This window comes from Lissotriton vulgaris, chromosome 10 (genome assembly GCF_964263255.1).
Source record: "Lissotriton vulgaris chromosome 10, aLisVul1.2, whole genome shotgun sequence".
Taxonomy (NCBI): Eukaryota; Metazoa; Chordata; class Amphibia; order Caudata; family Salamandridae; genus Lissotriton; species Lissotriton vulgaris.
In genome coordinates this window covers 1,099,536,673-1,099,556,906 of record NC_141698.1, presented here as the reverse complement: position 1 = coordinate 1,099,556,906, position 20,234 = coordinate 1,099,536,673, and the positions used below count along the sequence as shown (strand labels likewise).

The following is a 20,234-nucleotide window of genomic DNA, read 5'->3' as shown; positions in this document are numbered from 1 at the left end:
GAGCTGTAGAGGGCCAGGAGCTGGCGTGAGCTGTAGAGGGCCAGGAGCTGGCGAGAGCTGTAGAGGGCCGGGAGCTGGCGAGAGCTGTAGAGGGCCGGGAGCTGGCGAGAGCTGTAGAGGGCCGGGAGCTGGCGAGAGCTGTAGAGGGCCGGGAGCTGGCGAGAGCTGTAGAGGGCCGGGAGCTGGCGAGAGCTGTAGAGGGCCGGGAGCTGGCGAGAGCTGTAGAGGGCCGGGAGCTGGCGAGAGCTGTAGAGGGCCGGGAGCTGGCGAGAGCTGTAGAGGGCCGGGAGCTGGCGAGAGCTGTAGAGGGCTGAGACTGGCGAGAGCTGTAGAGGGCCGGGAGCTGGCGAGAGCTGTAGAGGGCCGGGAGCTGGTGAGAGCTGTAGAGGGCCGGGAGCTGGCGAGAGCTGTAGAGGGCAGGAGGCTGGCTAGAGCTGTAGAGGGCCAGGAGCTGGCGAGAGCAGCAGAGGGCCAGGAGCTGGCGAGAGCTGTAGAGGGCCAGGAGCTGGCGAGAGCAGTAGAGGGCCAGGAGCTGGCGAGAGCTGTAGAGGGCCAGGAGCTGGCGAGAGCTGTAGAGGGCCAGGAGCTGGCGAGAGCTGTAGAGGGCCAGGAGCTGGCGAGAGCTGTAGAGGGCCGGGAGCTGGCGAGAGCTGTAGAGGGCCAGGAGCTGGTGAGAGCTGTAGAGGGCCGGGAGCTGGCGAGAGCTGTAGAGGGCCGGGAGCTGGCGAGAGCTGTAGAGGGCTGAGAGCTGGCGAGAGCTGTAGAGGGCTGAGAGCTGGCGAGAGCTGTAGAGGGCCGGGAGCTGGCGAGAGCTGTGGAGGGCCGGGAGCTGGCGAGAGCTGTAGAGGGCAGGAGGCTGGCGAGAGCTGTAGAGGGCCGGGAGCTGGCGAGAGCTGTAGAGGGCCCGGAGCTGGAGTGAGCGGTAGAGGGCCGGGAGCTGGCGAGAGCTGTAGAGGGCCGGGAGCTGGCGAGAGCTGTAGAGGGCTGAGACTGTCGAGAGCTGTAGAGGGCCCGGAGCTGGCGTGAGCGGTAGAGGGCCGGGAGCTGGCGAGAGCTGTAGAGGGCCAGGAGCTGGCGAGAGCTGTAGAGGGCCGGGAGCTGGCGAGAGCTGTAGAGGGCCGGGAGCTGGCGAGAGCTGTAGAGGGCCAGGAGCTGGCGAGAGCTGTAGAGGGCCGGGAGCTGGCGAGAGCTGTAGAGGGCCGGGAGCTGGCGAGAGCTGTAGAGGGCTGAGAGCTGGCGAGAGCTGTAGAGGGCCGGGAGCTGGCGAGAGCTGTAGAGGGCCAGGAGCTGGCGAGAGCTGTAGAGGGCAGGAGGCTGGCGAGAGCTGTAGAGGGCCGGGAGCTGGCGAGAGCTGTAGAGGGCCCGGAGCTGGCGTGAGGGGTAGAGGGCCGGGAGCTGGCGTGAGCGGTAGAGGGCCGGGAGCTGGCGAGAGCTGTAGAGGGCCGGGAGCTGGCGAGAGCTGTAGAGGGCCGGGAGCTGGCGAGAGCTGTAGAGGGCTGAGACTGGCGAGAGCTGTAGAGGGCTGAGAGCTGGCGAGAGCTGTAGAGGGCTGAGAGCTGGCGAGAGCTGTAGAGGGCTGAGAGCTGGCGAGAGCTGTAGAGGGCTGAGAGCTGGCGAGAGCTGTAGAGGGCCGGGAGCTGGCGAGAGCTGTAGAGGGCCGGGAGCTGGCGAGAGCTGTAGAGGGCAGGAGGCTGGCGAGAGCTGTAGAGGGCCGGGAGCTGGCGAGAGCTGTAGAGGGCTGAGAGCTGACGAGAGCTGTGGAGGGCCGGGAGCTGGCGAGAGCTGTAGAGGGCTGAGAGCTGGCGAGAGCTGTAGAGGGCCAGGAGCTGGCGAGAGCTGTAGAGGGCTGAGACTGGCGAGAGCTGTAGAGGGCTGAGACTGGCGAGAGCTGTAGAGGGCTGAGACTGGCGAGAGCTGTAGAGGGCCGGGAGCTGGCGAGAGCTGTAGAGGGCAGAGAGCTGACGAGAGCTGTGGAGGGCCGGGAGCTGGCGAGAGCTGTAGAGGGCTGAGACTGGCGAGAGCTGTAGAGGGCTGAGACTGGCGAGAGCTGTAGAGGGCCAGGAGCTGGCGAGAGCTGTAGAGGGCCGGGAGCTGGCGAGAGCTGTAGAGGGCTGAGAGCTGGCGAGAGCTGTAGAGGGCAGTGTTGGGAACGTACATTCCTTACACGAGCTGTCCACGAGCGTTCAGGTGTGTCTGGCTGCTCGTGACAAGCTCGTGTTGTGGGGACTGTGTTATTGTTCAAACATGTAGAATGTAGGCAGTTATGGCTGTCATCTGTTATGGGCATTACAAGCTTGGATTTGAAGGCGTGAGCATCTTAATAAACTCTGTCTACTAACTACGACCTTTTGGTGTTATTTCCGACTTTCCTACACTGGCGACGAGCGGGAGCTTCATTACCTGCGTTAAAAGGACCTTAAAAAAAAAAGGATTACATTTTTTTTTCTTTATTTATCCTGGAATTTCACTGGAGTTGTTCAGCGCTATCGGGATTTTACACGGACAACTTTGGATTTCGGCTGTTCTACGGGAAGCGGTGGCGAGAGCTATCGAGTGCTAAAGTAAAACTGAAGAAGACTTCTAATTACATCAAGGGAAACCGTCTACCTAGGGAAGACTTTATACCCCCCCGCCTCCCCCCCCCCCCCTCTTACGGGGCGCCTCTGGCCCAGTGGTGCTCCAGCATGAAGACGCTGCCAGCCTGACTTCTCAGACAGCATCCTGCCTTTTACATCTGTGCCAAGGAAAGACATGGTGGCTGTCGGACTACATAAGCAAGAATGCACACTGTAGAGTGGCGCAGATCAGTGGGGTTTCTGTGGGTCCACCTACCTGTAGGAGATGAAGGTTCCTCCAGTGTCCGAGGCTGGGTGACTTCTTCTGTCGTCCCCTGTTTCTGTAGGGAAAAAAACGGAAACATTACCATATCAAAAGTTGTGATTTAAAATGTTGTGGTAAAACGGTCTCAGAATAATCGTGACCAACATGTATTTCTATGTGAAATGCAGTGAAGTGCCAAGTCCTATTCTTCCACATTTATCTCGTTAACACAAATTCACCCTAATGTTTAACCCTCAACAGGTACTCATACTAAACTCTGCATTGCAACCTTTAAGGCTTATTCAATAACTTACCGACACCCTAACTACAAATCCACCCCTGACCCCAACTACAAGCCCAGCCCTGACCCCCAAGTACAAGCCCAGCCCTGACCCCCAAGTACAAGCCCAGCCCTGACCCCTAACTACAAGCCCAGCCCTGACCCCAACTACAAGCCCAGCCCTGACCCCCAAGTACAAGCCCAGCCCTGACCCCCAACTACAAGCCCAGCCCTGACCCCAACTACAAGCCCAGCCCTGACCCCCAACTACAAGCCCAGCTCTGACCCCCAACTACAAGCCCAGCCCTGACCCCCAACTACAAGCCCAGCCCTGACCCCCAACTACAAGCCCAGCCCTGACCCCCAACTACAAGCCCAGCCCTGACCCCAACTACAAGCCCAGCCCTGACCCCCAACTACAAGCCCAGCCCTGACCCCCAACTACAAGCCCAGCCCTGACCCCAACTACAAGCCCAGCCCTGACCCCCAACTACAAGCCCAGCCCTGACCCCCAACTACAAGCCCAGCCCTGACCCCCAACTACAAGCCCAGCCCTGACCCCAACTACAAGTCCAACCCTGACCCCAACTACAAGCCCAGCCCTGACCCAAACTACAACCCCATCCCTGACCCAAATTTCAAACCCACCCCTCACCCAAACTACAAACCCATCCCTGACCCAAACTACAAACCCATCCCTGACCCAAACTACAAACCCATCCCTGACCCAAACTACAACCCCATCCCTGATCCAAACTACAAACCCAGCCCTGACCCAAACTACAAACCCCCCGGCCCTGACCCTAACCACAAACCCAGCCCTGACCCTAACCACAAGCTCAGCCCTGAACCAAACTTCAAACCCATCCCTAACCCTAACTATAAGCCCATCGCAGACCCAAACTACAAGCCGAACCCTGACCCCCAACTACAAACCCAGCCCTGACCCCAACTACAAGCCCAGCCCTGACCCCAACTACAAGCCCAGCCCTAACCCTAACCACAAACTCAGCCCTGAACCAAACTTCAAACCCATCCCTAACCCTAACTATAAGCCCATTGCAGACCCAAACTACAAGCCGAACCCTGACCCCCAACTACAAACCCAGCCCTGACCCCAACTACAAGCCCAGCCCTGACCCAAACTACAAACCCAGCCCTGACCCAAACTACAAACCCAGCCCTGACCCAAACTACAAACCCAGCCCTGACCCAAACTACAAACCCAGCCCTGACCCAAACAACAAACCCAGCCCTGACCCACACTACAAACCCAGCCCTGACCCACACTACAAACCCAGCCCTGACTCACACTACAAACCAATCCCTGACCCACACTGCAAGCCCATCCCTGACCCAAAATACAAGCCCAGCCCTTACCTAACTACAAACCAATCCCTGACCCAAACTACAAACCTATCCCTGACCCTAACTACAAACCTATCCCTGACCCCAACTACAAACCCATCCCTGACCCCAACTACAAACCCATCCCTGACCCCAACTACAAACCCATCCCTGACCCCAACTACAAACCCATCCCTGACCCCAACTACAAACCCATCCCTGACCCCAACTACAAACCCATCCCTGACCCCAACTACAAACCCATCCCTGACCCCAACTACAAACCCAGCCCTGACCCCAACTACAAACCCAGCCCTGACCAGAACTACACACACACACACAGCCCTGACCAGAAGTACACACACAGCCCAGACCAGAACTACACACACAGCCCAGACCAGAACTACACACACAGCCCAGAACTACACACACAGCCCTGACCAGAACTACACACACAGCCCTGACCAGAACTACACACACAGCCCTGACCAGAACTACACACACAACCCTGACCAGAACTACACACACAGCCCTGACCAGAACTACACACACAGCCCTGACCAGAACTACACACACAGCCCTGACCAGAACTACACACACAGCCGTGACCCTAACTACACACACAGCACTGACCCCAATGACAAACCCAGCCCTGACCCCAACGACGAACCCAGCCCTGACCCCAACGACAAACCCAGCCCTGACCCCCAACGACAAACCCAGCCCTGACCCCAACGACAAACCCAGCCCTGACCCCAACGACAAACCCAGCCCGGACCCCGACGACAAACCCAGCCCGGACCCCAACGACAAACCCAGCCCTGACCCCAACGACAAACCCAGCCCTGACCCCAACGACAAACCCAGCCCTGACCCCAACAACAAAGCCATCCCTGACCCCAACTACAAACCCAGCCCGGACCCAAACTACAAACCCAGCCCGGACCCCAACGACAAACCTAGCCCTGACACAAATACAAACCCATCACTGAACCAAGCTACAAACCCATCCCTGACCCCAACCACAAGCCCAGCCCTGACCCCAAACACAAGCCCAGCCCTGACCCCAAACACAAGCCCATCCCAGAACCAAACTACAAACCCATCCCTGCCCCAAACTACAAACCCATGTCGGGCCCCAACTACAAATCCATCCCTGCCCCAAACTACAAACCCATCCATGAACCAAACTACAAACCCATCCCTGAACCAAACTACAGCCCTGACCAGAATTACACACACAGCTCTGACCAGAACTACACACACAGCCCTGACCAGAACTACACACACAGCCCTGACCAGAACTACACACACAGCCCTGACCAGAACTACACACACAGCCCTGACCAGAACTACACACACAGCCGTGACCCTAACTACACACACAGCACTGACCCCAATGACAAACCCAGCCCTGACCCCAACGACGAACCCAGCCCTGACCCCAACGACGAACCCAGCCCTGACCCCCAACGACAAACCCAGCCCTGACCCCCAACGACAAACCCAGCCCTGACCCCAACGACAAACCCAGCCCTGACCCCAACGACAAACCCAGCCCTGACCCCGACGACAAACCCAGCCCGGACCCCAACGACAAACCCAGCCCTGACCCAAACGACAAACCCAGCCCTGACCCCAACGACAAACCCAGCCCTGACCCCAACAACAAAGCCATCCCTGACCCCAACTACAAACCCAGCCCGGACCCAAACTACAAACCCAGCCCGGACCCCAACGACAAACCTAGCCCTGACACAAATACAAACCCATCACTGAACCAAGCTACAAACCCATCCCTGACCCCAACCACAAGCCCAGCCCTGACCCCAAACACAAGCCCAGCCCTGACCCCAAACACAAGCCCATCCCAGAACCAAACTACAAACCCATCCCTGCCCCAAACTACAAACCCATGTCGGGCCCCAACTACAAATCCATCCCTGCCCCAAACTACAAACCCATCCATGAACCAAACTACAAACCCATCCCTGAACCAAACTACAGCCCTGACCAGAATTACACACACAGCTCTGACCAGAACTACACACACAGCCCTGACCAGAACTACACACACAGCCCTGACCAGAACTACACACACAGCCCTGACCGGAACTACACACACAGCCCTGACCAGAACTACACACACAGCCCTGACCAGAACTACACACACAGCCCTGACCAGAACTACACACACAGCCCTGACCAGAACTACACACACAGCCCTGACCAGAACTACACACACAGCCCTGACCAGAACTACACACACAGCACTGACCCCAATGACAAACCCAGCACTGACCCCAACGACAAACCCAGCCCTGACCCCAACGACAAACCCAGCCCTGACCCCAACGACAAACCCAGCCCTGACCCCAACGACAACCCCAGCCCTGACCCTAACTACAACCCCAGCCCTGACCCTAACTACAACCCCAGCCCTGACCCTAACTACAACCCCAGCCCTGACCCCAACTACAAACCCATCCCTGAACCAAACTACAAACCCATCCCTGACCCCAACCACAAGACCAGCCCTGACCCTAACCACAACCCCATCCCTGACCCAACTACAAACCCAACCCTGACCCAAACTACAAACCCATCCCTGACCCAAACTACAAAACCATGTCGGGCCCAAACTACAAACCCATCCCTGACCAAAACTACAAACCCATCCCGGACCCAAACTACAAACCCATCCCTGAACCAAAATACAAACACATCCCTGAACCAAAATACAAAAACATCCCTGAACCAAAATACAAACACATCCCTGACCCCAAATACAAACCCATCCCTGACCCCAACCACAAGCCCAGCCCTGACCCAAACTACAAGCCCAGCCCTGACCCAAACTACAAGCCCAGCCCTGACCCAACTACAAGCCGAACCCTGACCCAAACTACAAACACAGCCCGGACCCCAACTACAAATCCAGCCCTGAACCAAACTACAAACCCATCCCTGACCCCAACCACAAGCCCAGCCCTGACCCAAACTATAAGCTCAGCCCTGACCCAAACTACAAACCCATCCCTGACCCAAACTACAAACTCATCCCATACACTCTATGCCTCTGCCAATCCCACAGCTATCCACCTTATGAGGTGACACTCTGCATTCCTCTGTCAATCCAGGAGATATCCGCCCTAAGATATGACAAGCCATGTAGGCTTCTGCCAATCAACAGGAGCCATCTAACCAAAGAGGTTACACGCTCTGTATGCCTCTACTAATCAACAGAAGCCATGCATCCATACAGGTGACATGCTCTGTACTCCTCTACCTATCAACAGGAGCCATCCTGCCATAAAGGTCACACTGCCAATCCTGGAGCTATCCACCTTAAGATGCGGTGCGCTCTGCATTCCTCAGCCAATCCCAGAGCCATCCACCCTATGAGATAACACCCTCTGTATGCCTCTGCCAATCGCTGGGCGAATTCAGGGGGTCCGGAATAGCCTGGAAGTGGGAGATGACAGCCCGGGGTGAGCCGGCCTTCAACATCCAGTCATCAAGATAGGGGAAGACTGCAACCCCTAATCTGTGCAGATGAGCTGCGACCACGCCATCACTTTCGTTCACATCTGAGGGGCACTGGTAAGGCCAAAGGGGAGCATAGTAAACTGAAAATGCTCATGACCCACCACTAAACTTAGGTAAAGTATGTGGGCTGGCAGGACAGGGATGTGGAAATAGGCATCCTGCAAGTCCAACGCTACCATCCAGTCTCAGGGATGGATTGGCAGATGGGACCTGAGCCAACATGGGCATTAAGGACTTCTCTTTCAGAACGAAACGTTTTTCGTCCCTGAGATCTAAGATACGACGCTGGCCTGTGCACTTCTTGCCTACCAGGAAGTAGTGAGAGTAACAACTACGACCTTTTATGGCACAGGAACTAGTTCAATAGCTCCCTTGGCCAAGAAACATAACTCCTGGCAAAGAAGGGCCAAGTGATCCTCTGACATGCAATAGAGTGTTGGTGTCATGGAGGGAGGGATAGTCTCAAAGGGAGGGATTAGCCCCTTTGGACTATCTGGAAAACCCACATGTTCAACGTGATGTGGTGCCAATGAAGGAGGAGATGGCGGATCCTGCCACCCACTGGCAACTAGAGGCCCTGAAAAGTCAAGACTAGGAAGGTTTGGAGGCTGCTGCAGGGGGTGCATTGGTGGACTGGCCCACCTGCTGGCCCCCTGACCCACTACTCTGGGTCCCACAAGCCTTGCCACCCAAGGGCTGGTTGGCCTGCACGGTTCTGTGGGTCTGGGTGGAACGTGATTGGGCACCCCTTCCGTAGTCACGAAAGGCAGACTGCATGGGACGAGAAGTGGCTGCGAGGCCCAAGGACCTGGCCATGGCCATAGAGTCCATGAAGCGCTCCGGCGCGTTTTACACCTGGTCTCCAAAAAATCGATTGCCATCAAAGGGCATGTCCAAAAGTGTGGGTTGGACATCCAGAGAAGCCAGGTGTAGCGCTTCAGGGCTACCAACGTGGAAGCCGTCCTACCCAACGAGTCGGCAATATCCAGCCCACACCGGATGGTGAACTTAGCTGCGTCTCGACCCTCAAACAGCGCGGATGAGCATGGTCCGGAGCTCCTCTGGGCACTGTTGCAGCAGTTACGCCGCCGTATCCCACACCATGTGTGTATAACTGCCCAAGAGACATGCAGTGTTTACCAACCTAAGCTGGCAGAAGAAAACATCTTCCCACGATGGTTCAGCTTCTTGGATTCTCTATCTGGGGAGGCAGTAGGGAATGTGCCATTTGAGGAGGAGGCTTGGTTCACCAAGCTCTCAGGGGTAGGGTGTTAGGAGATCATGTCGCTCTGGATCGGGCAGTGGTGTCGGGCAATCATCCTGTCCACAGGAGCCCCTGTGCTGGGCTTGGACCAGGTGCCCAGAAGGGTGTCATTGAGAGCCTAGCTAAAAGGCAGCAGGGGCTTCAAAGAGGCTGCTGCCGGCTGAAGCACCTCAGTCAGGAGGTTAGTCCTGACAGCCACCGTAGGAAGCTTGAGGCCCAAGGCCTCAGTCATCCTACGCAACGCCACAGGGTAGGTAGCTCCCTCCTCCATAGCCACGTTAGGGGGAGAAAGCATACCAAGGTCTGGAGAGGTATCCATACCACTGGCATCACTCAAATCCTCTTGCTGGTCCGGCTCCTCAAGTTGGTCTGATTGAGGGTCAACAGACCCCTCCCAGTCCTCCTCACCCTCTTCTGGCAGCCACTCAGGGCAGTAGGGAACACCAGGGATGAACAGTGGTACAAAAGTACCCTCTGGCGCCAGTACCAACGTTGGTCTAGAGCCTGGTCCAAATCGAGGGTGAGGCTGGAGGTCGATGCTGGTTGGGGGCACAACCAACGTCGAGGGGGTCGCCACTGGAATTGGTGCTGAAGGTGGTACAGTGAGGTCGACCAGCACTGATTCGGATCCAGGCCTGGATCCTTGGGGACTCTGTGGTGCTGAGACTGGAGCCACAGGCATTGAAGGTCCAGGGGCCCCAGCCAAGTAGGAGATGTAGGTGTGCAGGTAGAGCACCGTGAGTGAGAAGGTGTAGGTGTGCAGGTACCGCTCCATGAATGAGAAGATGTAGGTGTGTAGGTAGGGCTCTGAAAGTAAGAAGATGCAGGCAGAGCTCCATGAGTGGGAAGATGCAGGTAGAACTGCTTTAGTGAGAATATGTAGGTAGAGATCCGTGAGTGAGAAGATGTATGTAGGGATCTGGGAGAGAGAAGATGTGGGAATAGCTCCACAAGTGAGAAGGTGCAGATATGTAGGTAGAGTTCAGTGAGTCAGAAGATGTAGGTAGAGCTCTGGGAGAGAGAAGATGTGGGAATAGCTCCAAGAGTGAGAAGATGTAGATATGTAGGTAGAGCTTCATGGGTGAGAAGATGTAGGTGTGCAGGTAGAGCTCCGTAAGTGAGATGTATGTAGGCAGAGCTCCGTGGGTGAGAAGATGTGTGTGTGTAGGTAGAGCTCCGTGAGTGAGAAGATGTAGGGAGAGCTCTGTGAGGAAGAAGATGTAGGTGTGCAGGTAGAGCTCCGCAGGTGAGAAGGTATAGATATGCAAGTAAAGTTCAGCGAGTCAAAAGATGTAGGTAGAGCTCTGAGAGAGAGAGAAGATGTGGGAATGTGGGTAAAGCTCCACGAGTGAGAAGATGTAGATATGTAGGTAGCGCTGCATGGGTGAGAAGATGTAGGTGTGCCGGTTGAGCTCAGTGAGAAAGAAGATGTACGTTGGAGGTAGAGCTCTGTGAGTGAGAAGATGTAGGTGTGTAGGTAGAGCTCCACGAGTGAGAAGGTGTAGATATATAAGCAGAGTTCAGTGAGTCAGAAGATGTAAGTACAGCTCTGCAAGAGAGAAGATGTAGGTGTGCAGGTATGAAGTGAGATGAAGGTATGTAGGCAGAGTTTCACAAGTGAGAAGATGTAGGTGTGCAGGTAGAGCTCCGTGAGCGAGAAGGTATGTAGGTAGGGCTCTGAAAGTAAGATGATGTAGGCAAATCTCAGTGAGTGACAAGATGTAGTTAGAGCTGCGCGAGTGAGAAGATGTAGGTAGAGCTCTGTGGGTGAGAAGATGTAGATATGTAGGTAGAGCTTCACTAGTGAGAAGATGTAGGTGTGCAGGTAGAGCTCTGCGAGTGAGATGTATGTAGGAAGAACTCCACTGGTGAGAAAATGTAGGTGTGCAGGTAGAGCTCCGTGAGTGAGATATATGTAGTCAGAGCTCCACAGGTGAGATGATGTGGGTATGTAGGTAGAGCTCCACAAGTAAAAAGGTGTAGGTGAACAGGTAGAGCTCCGCGAGTGAGATGTAGGTATGTAGGCAGAGCTTCACAAGTGAGAAGGTGTAGGTGAGACGGTTGCGCTCCATGAGTGAGAAGATGCAGGTGTGTAGGTAGAGCTACAGGAGAGAGAAGATGTAGGTATGGCTCTGAAAGTAAGAAGGTGTAGTTAGAGCTCCATGAGTTAGAATATGTAGGTAGAGCTGAGCGAGTGAGAAGATATAGGTAGAGCTCCACAAGTTAGAAGATGTAGGTAGAGATCCAAAACGACTGAGAAGATGTAGGTAGAGCTCTGTGGGTGAGAAGGTGTAGATATGTAGGTAGAGCTTCACAGGTGAGAAGATGTAGGTGTGCAGGTAGAGCTCTGTGAGAAAGAAGATGTAGGTGTGGAGGTAGAGCTCAGCGAGTGAGCAGGTTAAGATATGTAGGTAGAGTTCAGTGAGTCACAAGAAGTAGGTAGAGCTCTGCCAGAGAGAAGATGTGGGAATGTGGGTAAAGCGCCACATGTTAGAAGATGTAGGTAGAGCTCTGACGGTAAGATGTAGATATGTAGGTAGAGATTCACAGGTGAGAAGATGAAGGTGTGCAGGTAGAGCTCCACGAGTGAGATGTATGTAGGCAGAGCTCCACGGGTGAGAAGGTGTAGGTGTGTAGGTACCGCTCCATAAGTGAGATGTAGGTAGGGCTCTGAAAGTAAGATGTAGGTAAAGCTCAGTGAGTGAGAAGATGTAGGTCGAGCTCTGTGGGTGAGAAGATGTAGGTGTGCAGGTAGAGCTCCGCGAGTGAGAAGACGTAGGTGTGCAGGTAGAGCTCCGCAAATGGGATGGTGTGCAGGTAGAGCTCCGCGAGTGAGATGTAGGTATGTAGTCGGAGCTTCACAAGTGAGAAGATGTAGGTGTGCAGGTAGAGTTCTGTGAATGAGAAGGTGTATGTGTGCAGGTACCGCTCCATGAGTGAGATGTTGGTAGGGCTCTGAAAGTAAGAAGATGTAGGTTAAGCTCCGTGAGTGAGAAGATGTAGGTAGAGCTCTGTGGGAGAGAAGAAGTAGATATGTAGTCAAGTCAAGTCAAGTCAAAAGATTTATATAGCGCACTACATACCCGGAGGGTCTCAAGGCGCTTGAGGAGGGTGGGGAATTACTTGTCGAATATCCAAGTTTTAAGTTGCTTTCTGAATGCTAGGTGGTTCTGAGTGAGACGAAGGTGAGTGGGGAGTGAGTTCCCGGTTTTAGCTGCGAGGTAGGAGAAGGATCTACCTCCCATGGTGGTTTTGTTGATGCGAGGTACGGTAGCAAGGGCTTGGTTGGAGGATCATAGCTGGCGGGAGGGGGTGTAGAAGGAAAGTCGTGTGTTGAGGCATTCGGGTCCAAGTTCGTAAAGTGCTTTGTGTGCGTGGGTTAGGAGGCGGAAAGTGATCCTCTTATTGACGGGAAGCCAGTGGAGGTTTTTCAGGTGACTAGAGATGTGGTCTTTACGCGGGATGTCTAGTATGAGTCTGGCTGATGCATTCTGGATGCGTTGGAGTTTTTTCTGGAGTTTTGCGGTGATACCGGCGTAAAGGGTGTTTCCGTAGACCAGGCGGCTTGTAACCAGTGCATGGGTGACCGTTTTTCTGGTTTCGGTGGGGATCCAGCGAAATGTTTTTTTGAGCATGCATGCGAAGAATGTTGAAGCAAGATGATGAAACGGCGTTGACTTGTCTGTTCATAGAGAGTGAGGAGTCGAGGATGACGCCCAGGTTCCGTGCGTGGTCCGTCGAGATGGGTGCTTTTCCAAGGGCCTCTGGCCACCAAGAGTCATCCCAGGAGGAGGGGGAGGTACCTAAGATAAGGACTTCTGTTTTGTCTGAGTTTAGTTTCAGACGGCTGTGCTTCATCCACTCGGCCACTTCTTTCATTCCTTCATGTAGGTTGGTTTTGGCGGTGTTAGGGTGTTTGGTGAGTGAGAGGATCAGTTGAGTGTCGTCGGCGTAGGAGATGATGTTGAGGTTGTGTTGGTGTGCGATGGCCGCGAGGGGGCTCATGTATACGTTGAAGAGGGTGGGGCTGAGTGAGGATCCCTGTGGTAGGCCGCAGATGACTACAGTGGCCTCTGACTTGAATGGTGGGAGGCGGACTCTCTGGGTTCTTCCGGTGAGGAACGAGGTGATCCATTCCAGTGCTTTTCCTTGGATTCCGATGTTTTTGAGGCGCTGTAGAAGGTTGCTATGGCAGACTGTGTCGAAGGCTGCGGAGAGGTCAAGGAGGATGAGGGCGACTGTGTCTCCGAAGACACAGTAGGTAGACATGTAGGTAGACCTTCACGGGTGAGAAGCTGTAGGTGTGCAGGTACAGATCCATGAGTGAGATGTATGTAGGTAGAGCTCCACGAGTGAGATGTATGCAGGCAGAGCTTCACAAGGGAGCAGATGTAGGTGTGCAGACAGAGCTCCACAGGTGAGAAGATGTAGATGTGCAGGTAGAGCTCTGCGAGTGAGAAGATGCAGGTGTGCAGTTAGAGCTCCGCAAGTGAGAAAGTGCAGGTTGTGCTCCATGAGTGAGAAGGTGTAGGTGTGCAGGTAGCGCTCCATGAGTGAGAAGATGTAGATGTGTAGGTTGGGCTCTGAAAGTAAGAAGATGCAGGCAGAGCTCCGAGTGAGAAGATGTACGTAGAGCTGCATGAGTGAGAAGATGTAGATATGTAGGTAGAGCTTCATGGATGTGAAGATGTAGGTGGCAGGTAGAGCTCCGCGAGTGAGGTGTGGGTGTGCAGGTAGAGCTCTGCGAGTGAGATGGAGCTATGTAGGCAGAGCTTCACAAGTGAGAAGATGTAGTTGTGCAGGTGGAGATCTGTGAGTGAGAACATGTAGGTAGAGCTGTTGGTGAGAAGATGTAGATATGTAGATAGAGCTCCACGAATGAGAAGGTGCAGGTATGCAGGTAGAGCTCTGTGGGTGAGATGTAGGTATGTAGGCAGACTCCAAGGGTGAGAACATGTAGGTGTGCAGGTAGAGCTCAGTGAGTGAGATATAGGTATGTAGGCAGAACTTCACAAGTGAGGTGTGCAGGTAGAGCTCCACGAGTAAGGTGTAGGTGTGCAGGTACCGCTCCGTGAGTGAGAAGATGTAGGTATGTAGGAAGAGCTTCACAGGTGAGAAGATGCATGTTGAGCTCTGCGAGTGAGAAGATGTAGGTTGAGCTCTGCGAGTGAGAAGATGTAGGTTGAGCTCTGCGAGTGAGAAGATGTAGGTTGAGCTCTGCAAGTGAGAAGATGTAGGTTGAGCTCTGCGAGTGAGAAAATATAGGTAGAGCGCTGTGAATCAGATGTAGGTAGCGTTCCTCGAGTGAGAAGATGTAGGTAGAGATCCATGAGTGAGAAGATGTAGGTATGTATGAGGAGCTCTGGAAGTCAGAAAATGTATGTAGGAACAGCTCTGCAAGTGAGAAGATGCAGGTAGAGTTCTGCGAGTGAGAAGATGTAGGTATGTTGGTAGAGCTCCAAGAGTGAGTAGATGTAGGTAGAGCTCCACGAGTAAGAAGATTGCGGTAGAGCTCCACGAGTGAAAAGATGTAGGTATATTGGTAGAGCTCCACGAGTGAGAAGATGTAGGTAGAGCGCCGAGAGTGAGATGATGTAGGTAGAGCTCCGAGAGTGAGAAGATACAGTAATGTGGGTAGAGCAGAGAGAACAATCCAAAGTTTGGCTGAGTTTGGGAAGTTGAAGAAAAAAGAATGTTATCAGACGATAAAGCATTGCACAAAACCGGTGTAAGATCTGCAAACCCCCAAAACAATGTTCTTGTTTGTAAAAACTTCAGCCGCTTTGTCTTTTTAGCCGACAGAAAAGTGGGTCTGAGCCTAGCTGGCAATGTGCAGCGAGGGCCTGCAGCAAGGACCTAGCTAGCAATGTACAGAAAGGGTGGTGCAGCAAGGGCCTAGCTGGCAATGTGCAACAAGGACCTAGCTGGCAATGTGCAGCAAGGGCCTAGCTGGCAATGCGCAGCAAGGGCAGTGCAGCAAGGGCCGAGCTGGCAATGGACAGCAAGGGCAGTGCAGCAAGGGCCTAGTTGGCAGGGTGGAGCATGGGGGACGTAGTAAGGAGGGCCTAGCTTGCAACGGACAGCAAGGGCGGTGCAGCGAGGGCCTAGCTGGCAATGTGCAGCAAGGGCAGTGCAGCAAGGGCCTGGCTGGCAATGGACAGCAAGGGCAGTGCAGCAAGGGCCTAGCTGGTAATGGACAGTAAGGGCGGCGTAGCAAGGGTGGTGCAACAAGGGCCTAGCTGGCAATGTGCAGCAAGGGTGTTGCGACAGGAGCCTAGCTGGCAATGGACAGCAAGGGCAGTGCAGCAAGGGCGGTGTGGCATGGGCCTAGAAGGCAATGTGCAACAAGGGCCTAGCTAGCAATGTGCAGCAAGGGCGGTGCAGCAAGGGCCTAGCTGGCAATGGACATCAAGGGTGGTGCAGCAAGGGCCTAGCTGGTAATGGACAGCAAGGGCGGTATGGCAAAGGCCTAGATGGCAATGTGCAACAAGGGCCTAGCTGGTGGTGTGCAGCAACGGTGGTGCAGCAAGGACCTAGCTGGCAATGGACAGCAAGGGCCTAGCTGGCAACGGACAGCAAGGGTGGTGTGGCAAGGGTCTAGCTGGCAATGGACAGCAAGGGCGGTGCAGCAGGGGGGTTTGGCAAGGGCCTAGCTGGCAATGGACCGGTACAAAAGAGGGTGGTGATGGACGGAGCATCTGAACCAATCACTCACACCCAGTCAACAGATCTGGGTTTAATCCATCACCGTTCTTTAGCCCACTCTGCCACCCCAGTTCAGACAATGGTCAGCAAGGGCAGTGCAGCAAGGGCAGTGCAGCAAGGGCCTAGCTGGCAAGGTGCAGCAAGGGCAGTGCAGTAAGGGCCTGCCTGGCAATGTGCAGCAAGGGCAGAGGCGCCAGCGCCCACTGCACACCGGTTAGGTCTGATTCTTACAACCCCCCTGGGGCGGTGTGCCTCTTACTCGAGCTCCTTACAACACCACAGACTCAGCTGTAGTTTTCCTTCCAAACTGCACGTAACGCCCCTAAAGGACCCGCCTGCAAAGGCAGCTATGGGGTGTGTGCATTCCAACAGTTGTACCTAGGACTTTAAGTGGACTGGGTCTCACCGGTGCAGAGCACCAACAGTTTTTCACAGGCGGTCCGTTTTTTCCCGGACTGCAGTGACAGCAGGCACACCGGTGTGTGCATGCGCACACTGCTCACTTCTCACTAGTGGAGAAGTTCAGGCATGACGTCATGCCAGGTGAGCGTCGTAAGGGGAAGGGAAATCCTTTAAAGAGACTAATTTTCTCTCTGGATTTCCCTTCTCTTTTTGAAACTCAGGAGCAGCAACATTGTCGTAGTGTCACCAGGGATTAAAGTGGAAGCTTTTTCAATATCATATACAAGCCATAGTTACTGCTTATTTAGCTTATGCAACTAACAACCATTAACAAAGCCAATAGTCCTGACCTTTTGCAGGTATGATGTCAGTTTTATCGTATAGGGATGCAGACAAACAGCAGAATACAAGTCTGCCGGCACACTATGCTGAGCACAGATTTTTAGCTTGTGTGTTTTTAGCAACGCCCTGAATTACATTGGCAACCCCCCTTTGAGAGACGCCGCCCCCCCAGTGCTTTCATCCCACTTAAAGCCCTGGTTGTACCACTACAGCCCGATGGAGCTACATGGTTTAGCTATAGGGGAGACAGGTCGGGGGTTACCTCCTTAGACGTCACCTACCCAGTCAGTCTTTAGACAGACTTCCTTTCGTCTCTCCCGTCGTCTCCTCCTGCATCCTTCCTCTATTTATGTCTCTCCTCTCTCAGTGTATTGAGACAGAACTATTTTGTCTGATGCCCGATGGAGCTACCTGGTTCAGCTATAGGGGAATATAAAACACACAAGAGGGGGGGATCAGGGAGCTATAAATGTCCAGTGTCCATCCTCCCTAAGTATGATATCTATCACCAAAGGGACAAAGTTCCTACGTGCAGGTGCAAAACGTCATCCAACCCTAAAAAAGAAAAAAAGAAGGAACAGAAAGTGAAAAAATTCCTAGATTAGGAACCCACTCAGGTAACTGGACGATCACTCTTTGTCCTCTGTTGCCCTCACACACCCCAAAGGGTGTCATGCTTCATCATTGGGCGGTTGCTCCTCGTAGGGCCGGCGCTGCAATTCCCTACGGGCCCCCCGAAGGGGTCACTTTGTCGGAGATCTTTTTAGGACCGCCGGATGGTGCATGTGGGTGTGTGGGGAGTTGGTTCTCTAAGGAGGGTCTTGGGTCATAAGCCTATGACCCAAGACCCCGGGGCATAGTGTGCCCTCCAGGGTACGAATTTTTAGCAACTTATACCTTGCTAAGGGTACATCTTATAAGATCTGCTGCAGGATGACCCTTTTTATACATTTTTTTCACTAACTAGCACGCACCTTCCTTTTACCCTCCTTAGAGAACCAACTCCCCACACACCCACATGCACCATCCGGCGGTCCTAAAAAGATCTCCGACAAAGTGACCCCTTCGGGGGGCCGGTAGGGAATTGCAGCGCCGGCCCTACGAGGAGCAATCGCCCAATGATGAAGCATGACACCCTTTGGGGTGTGTGAGGGCAACAGAGGACAAAGAGTGATCGTCCAGTCACCTGAGTGGGTTCCTAATCTAGGAATTTTTTCAGTTTCTGTTCTTTCTTTTTTCTTTTTTAGGGCTGGGTGACGTTTTGCACCTGCCCCTAGGAACTTTGTCCTTTTGGTGATAGATTAGCTGTAGGGGAGACAGGCCGGGAATTCCCTCCTTGGACGTCACCTACCCAGTCAGTCTTTAGACAGACTTCCTTTCGTCTCACCGGTCGACTCTTCCCTCATCCTCCCTTTCTCACCTCCCCTGCCCCATCCACTACTTTTCTCTCTCCTTTCTCTCCTCTCCTAATTGTATTGCCCATTTTTTGATCTATTATGTAATTGTCGCTCTTTTTCTGTTACATTGTTGATTCTCAAGTAAAGTGCTCTGATACCTTCGGGTCTAGCCAGCGCTACTCTTCTCCACTTTCCTGCTACTGACCTTTGCCCTCACCTGTCCTGGCCCTTAGTCCCAACCCTGTTTATCTGTGAACTTTCCCTCATGAATTGAGACCTAGCTATTTTGTCTGATGCCCGATGGAGCTACCTGGTTTAGCTATAGGGGAGACAGATCAGGGATTCCCTCCTTGGGCGTCACCTACCCAGTCGGACTTTAGACAGACTTCCTTTCGTCTCTCCTGTCATCTCTTCCTGCTTCCTCCCTGTATTTATATCTCCCAGGGCCGTTTCTAGGTTTTTTGCCGCCCTAGGGGATAATTGAAAAATGCCGCCCCCCTCCCATTTAATGACTACCATCACTCTCTCCCTGTCATCCAAGCTAGAAGAATTAATGCATTAGATATAAAAGTACTTGTATTCAACATAATACGATAAAACACATCAAACATTAAATCACTTTGGAGGATGTAGAAACTTTTCAAAAGACCCGCTCAGTTTGGATAGTTCTATTTCTCTATCCGCTTTTCTTTTACTGTACTGAGCACCTGAGAGTTTTTTCCTGCCGCCCATTTTTGATCCTTTCTACCTGAAAAAATATAGGGCAATAATCATTTTGAATATTGTATATAATAACTTTGTATATTGCATGCGCAGCTGTGGTTTTGTGCTTTCAGTGTTGTCAGATTTTGAAACCCATCCCTTTATGCAAGTGCATCAACTGTAAGAAAGTCAGATGTGTTGGTCTGTCCCAGTATTTACACGCAATTTAAACAACACTAGTTTATTTCTTTTATAGCACTACTCAATCCAATGCAGGGTGTCCGAGTGCTTTACATAACATACACATTGACAATAAATTGTGTAAGTGTGTAAATCAATGTACAAGATGTGTTGCATGACTCTGTGATGTAGCAGTCACATATCCTGCATAGCTCACTGTGGTATATTAACAGGCTTACTAATTATGAACTGCAAGTAAGGAAAGGATCTATGTTCAAAGCAGTAGCCCACTTACCTAGCTACATTAAAAAAAAGATTGTCATCTGCATATTACATAATGTGCTTTGAAGGAGACACATTACCCTTTGATACTACTTTGATTCAGAGGTGGGACTACACAAAACAGAGATCTCTCCCACAAATACTTTAATCTCCAGAGTTCTCTCACCAATTATTATTCCCGGATATTTACTGGGCACCTCTGCAGAAGATGTCTTAACCCCATAAAATATTAGAAAACGCAGACTTTGCAACCAATTAAGCATAACAGATGTACTACCATCCTTTTCCTTGTTCCCAATTTCTTTATGATAGGGTTTTACAAAAATGAGCAAAATTAGTTGAGGCCCACATTTTGCTTCAGGAGTGTGCCACTTTTCAGCAAAACCCTAAAGCAAAATTTGTTAAATCAAATAATGCGCTTAATGCACTCATGATATACCTAATAAAAACCAGTCCGTGGGATCTTAACTGATGTTACGTCTTGTGATGTCACTTACTGTAATACCACACATTGTGACATCATGGGCTATGATGGCAGACACCATGATGCCCCTCCCATACGGACTAACTAGGTTACTACCCCCCATATGCTGAGGCTGCAAGAAACTCCATAGCATCAAGGCCTTCCATTTTAAGAAGGAATCATTTTACCCAAACACGAAACCTGCTTTGACAACTTTTCCAAAAACATTAATTTCAAGAGTAAAGAAATACAATTTACATATTTTTCCTTTAATGCAGCTGAAAAAGGAACACACCGTCCCACCATGGAAAAAGGCACTATAAAACACACAGGGAAGGCAGTTCCATGTTTTCTCATCCACATGCATTCCACAGGCATGGCCCTCGCCTTCGGGTAACTTCAATCACATGTGGTGTCCTACCAACTTTCACCCATATCGAAAAACGGGACCAGAGATACCTTAAACAGCCACCCAGAAGTCATTTAACAAATATTAGGTTG

At 52.7% G+C, this 20,234-nt stretch overlaps 1 protein-coding gene across 3 annotated transcripts in view; it reads right to left on the bottom strand.

Moving 5' to 3' along the window:
• TBC1D5 (TBC1 domain family member 5) overlaps positions 1-20,234 on the bottom strand; it is a 1,888,005-nt gene that overhangs the window by 1,032,318 nt on the left and 835,453 nt on the right. For all 3 annotated transcript variants that reach the window (XM_086942181.1, XM_086942182.1, XM_086942183.1), the window contains one exon: positions 2,833-2,896. In XM_086942181.1, coding sequence (XP_086798307.1) covers positions 2,833-2,896 — 64 coding nt within the window. The remainder of the gene's footprint in view (positions 1-2,832; positions 2,897-20,234) is intronic.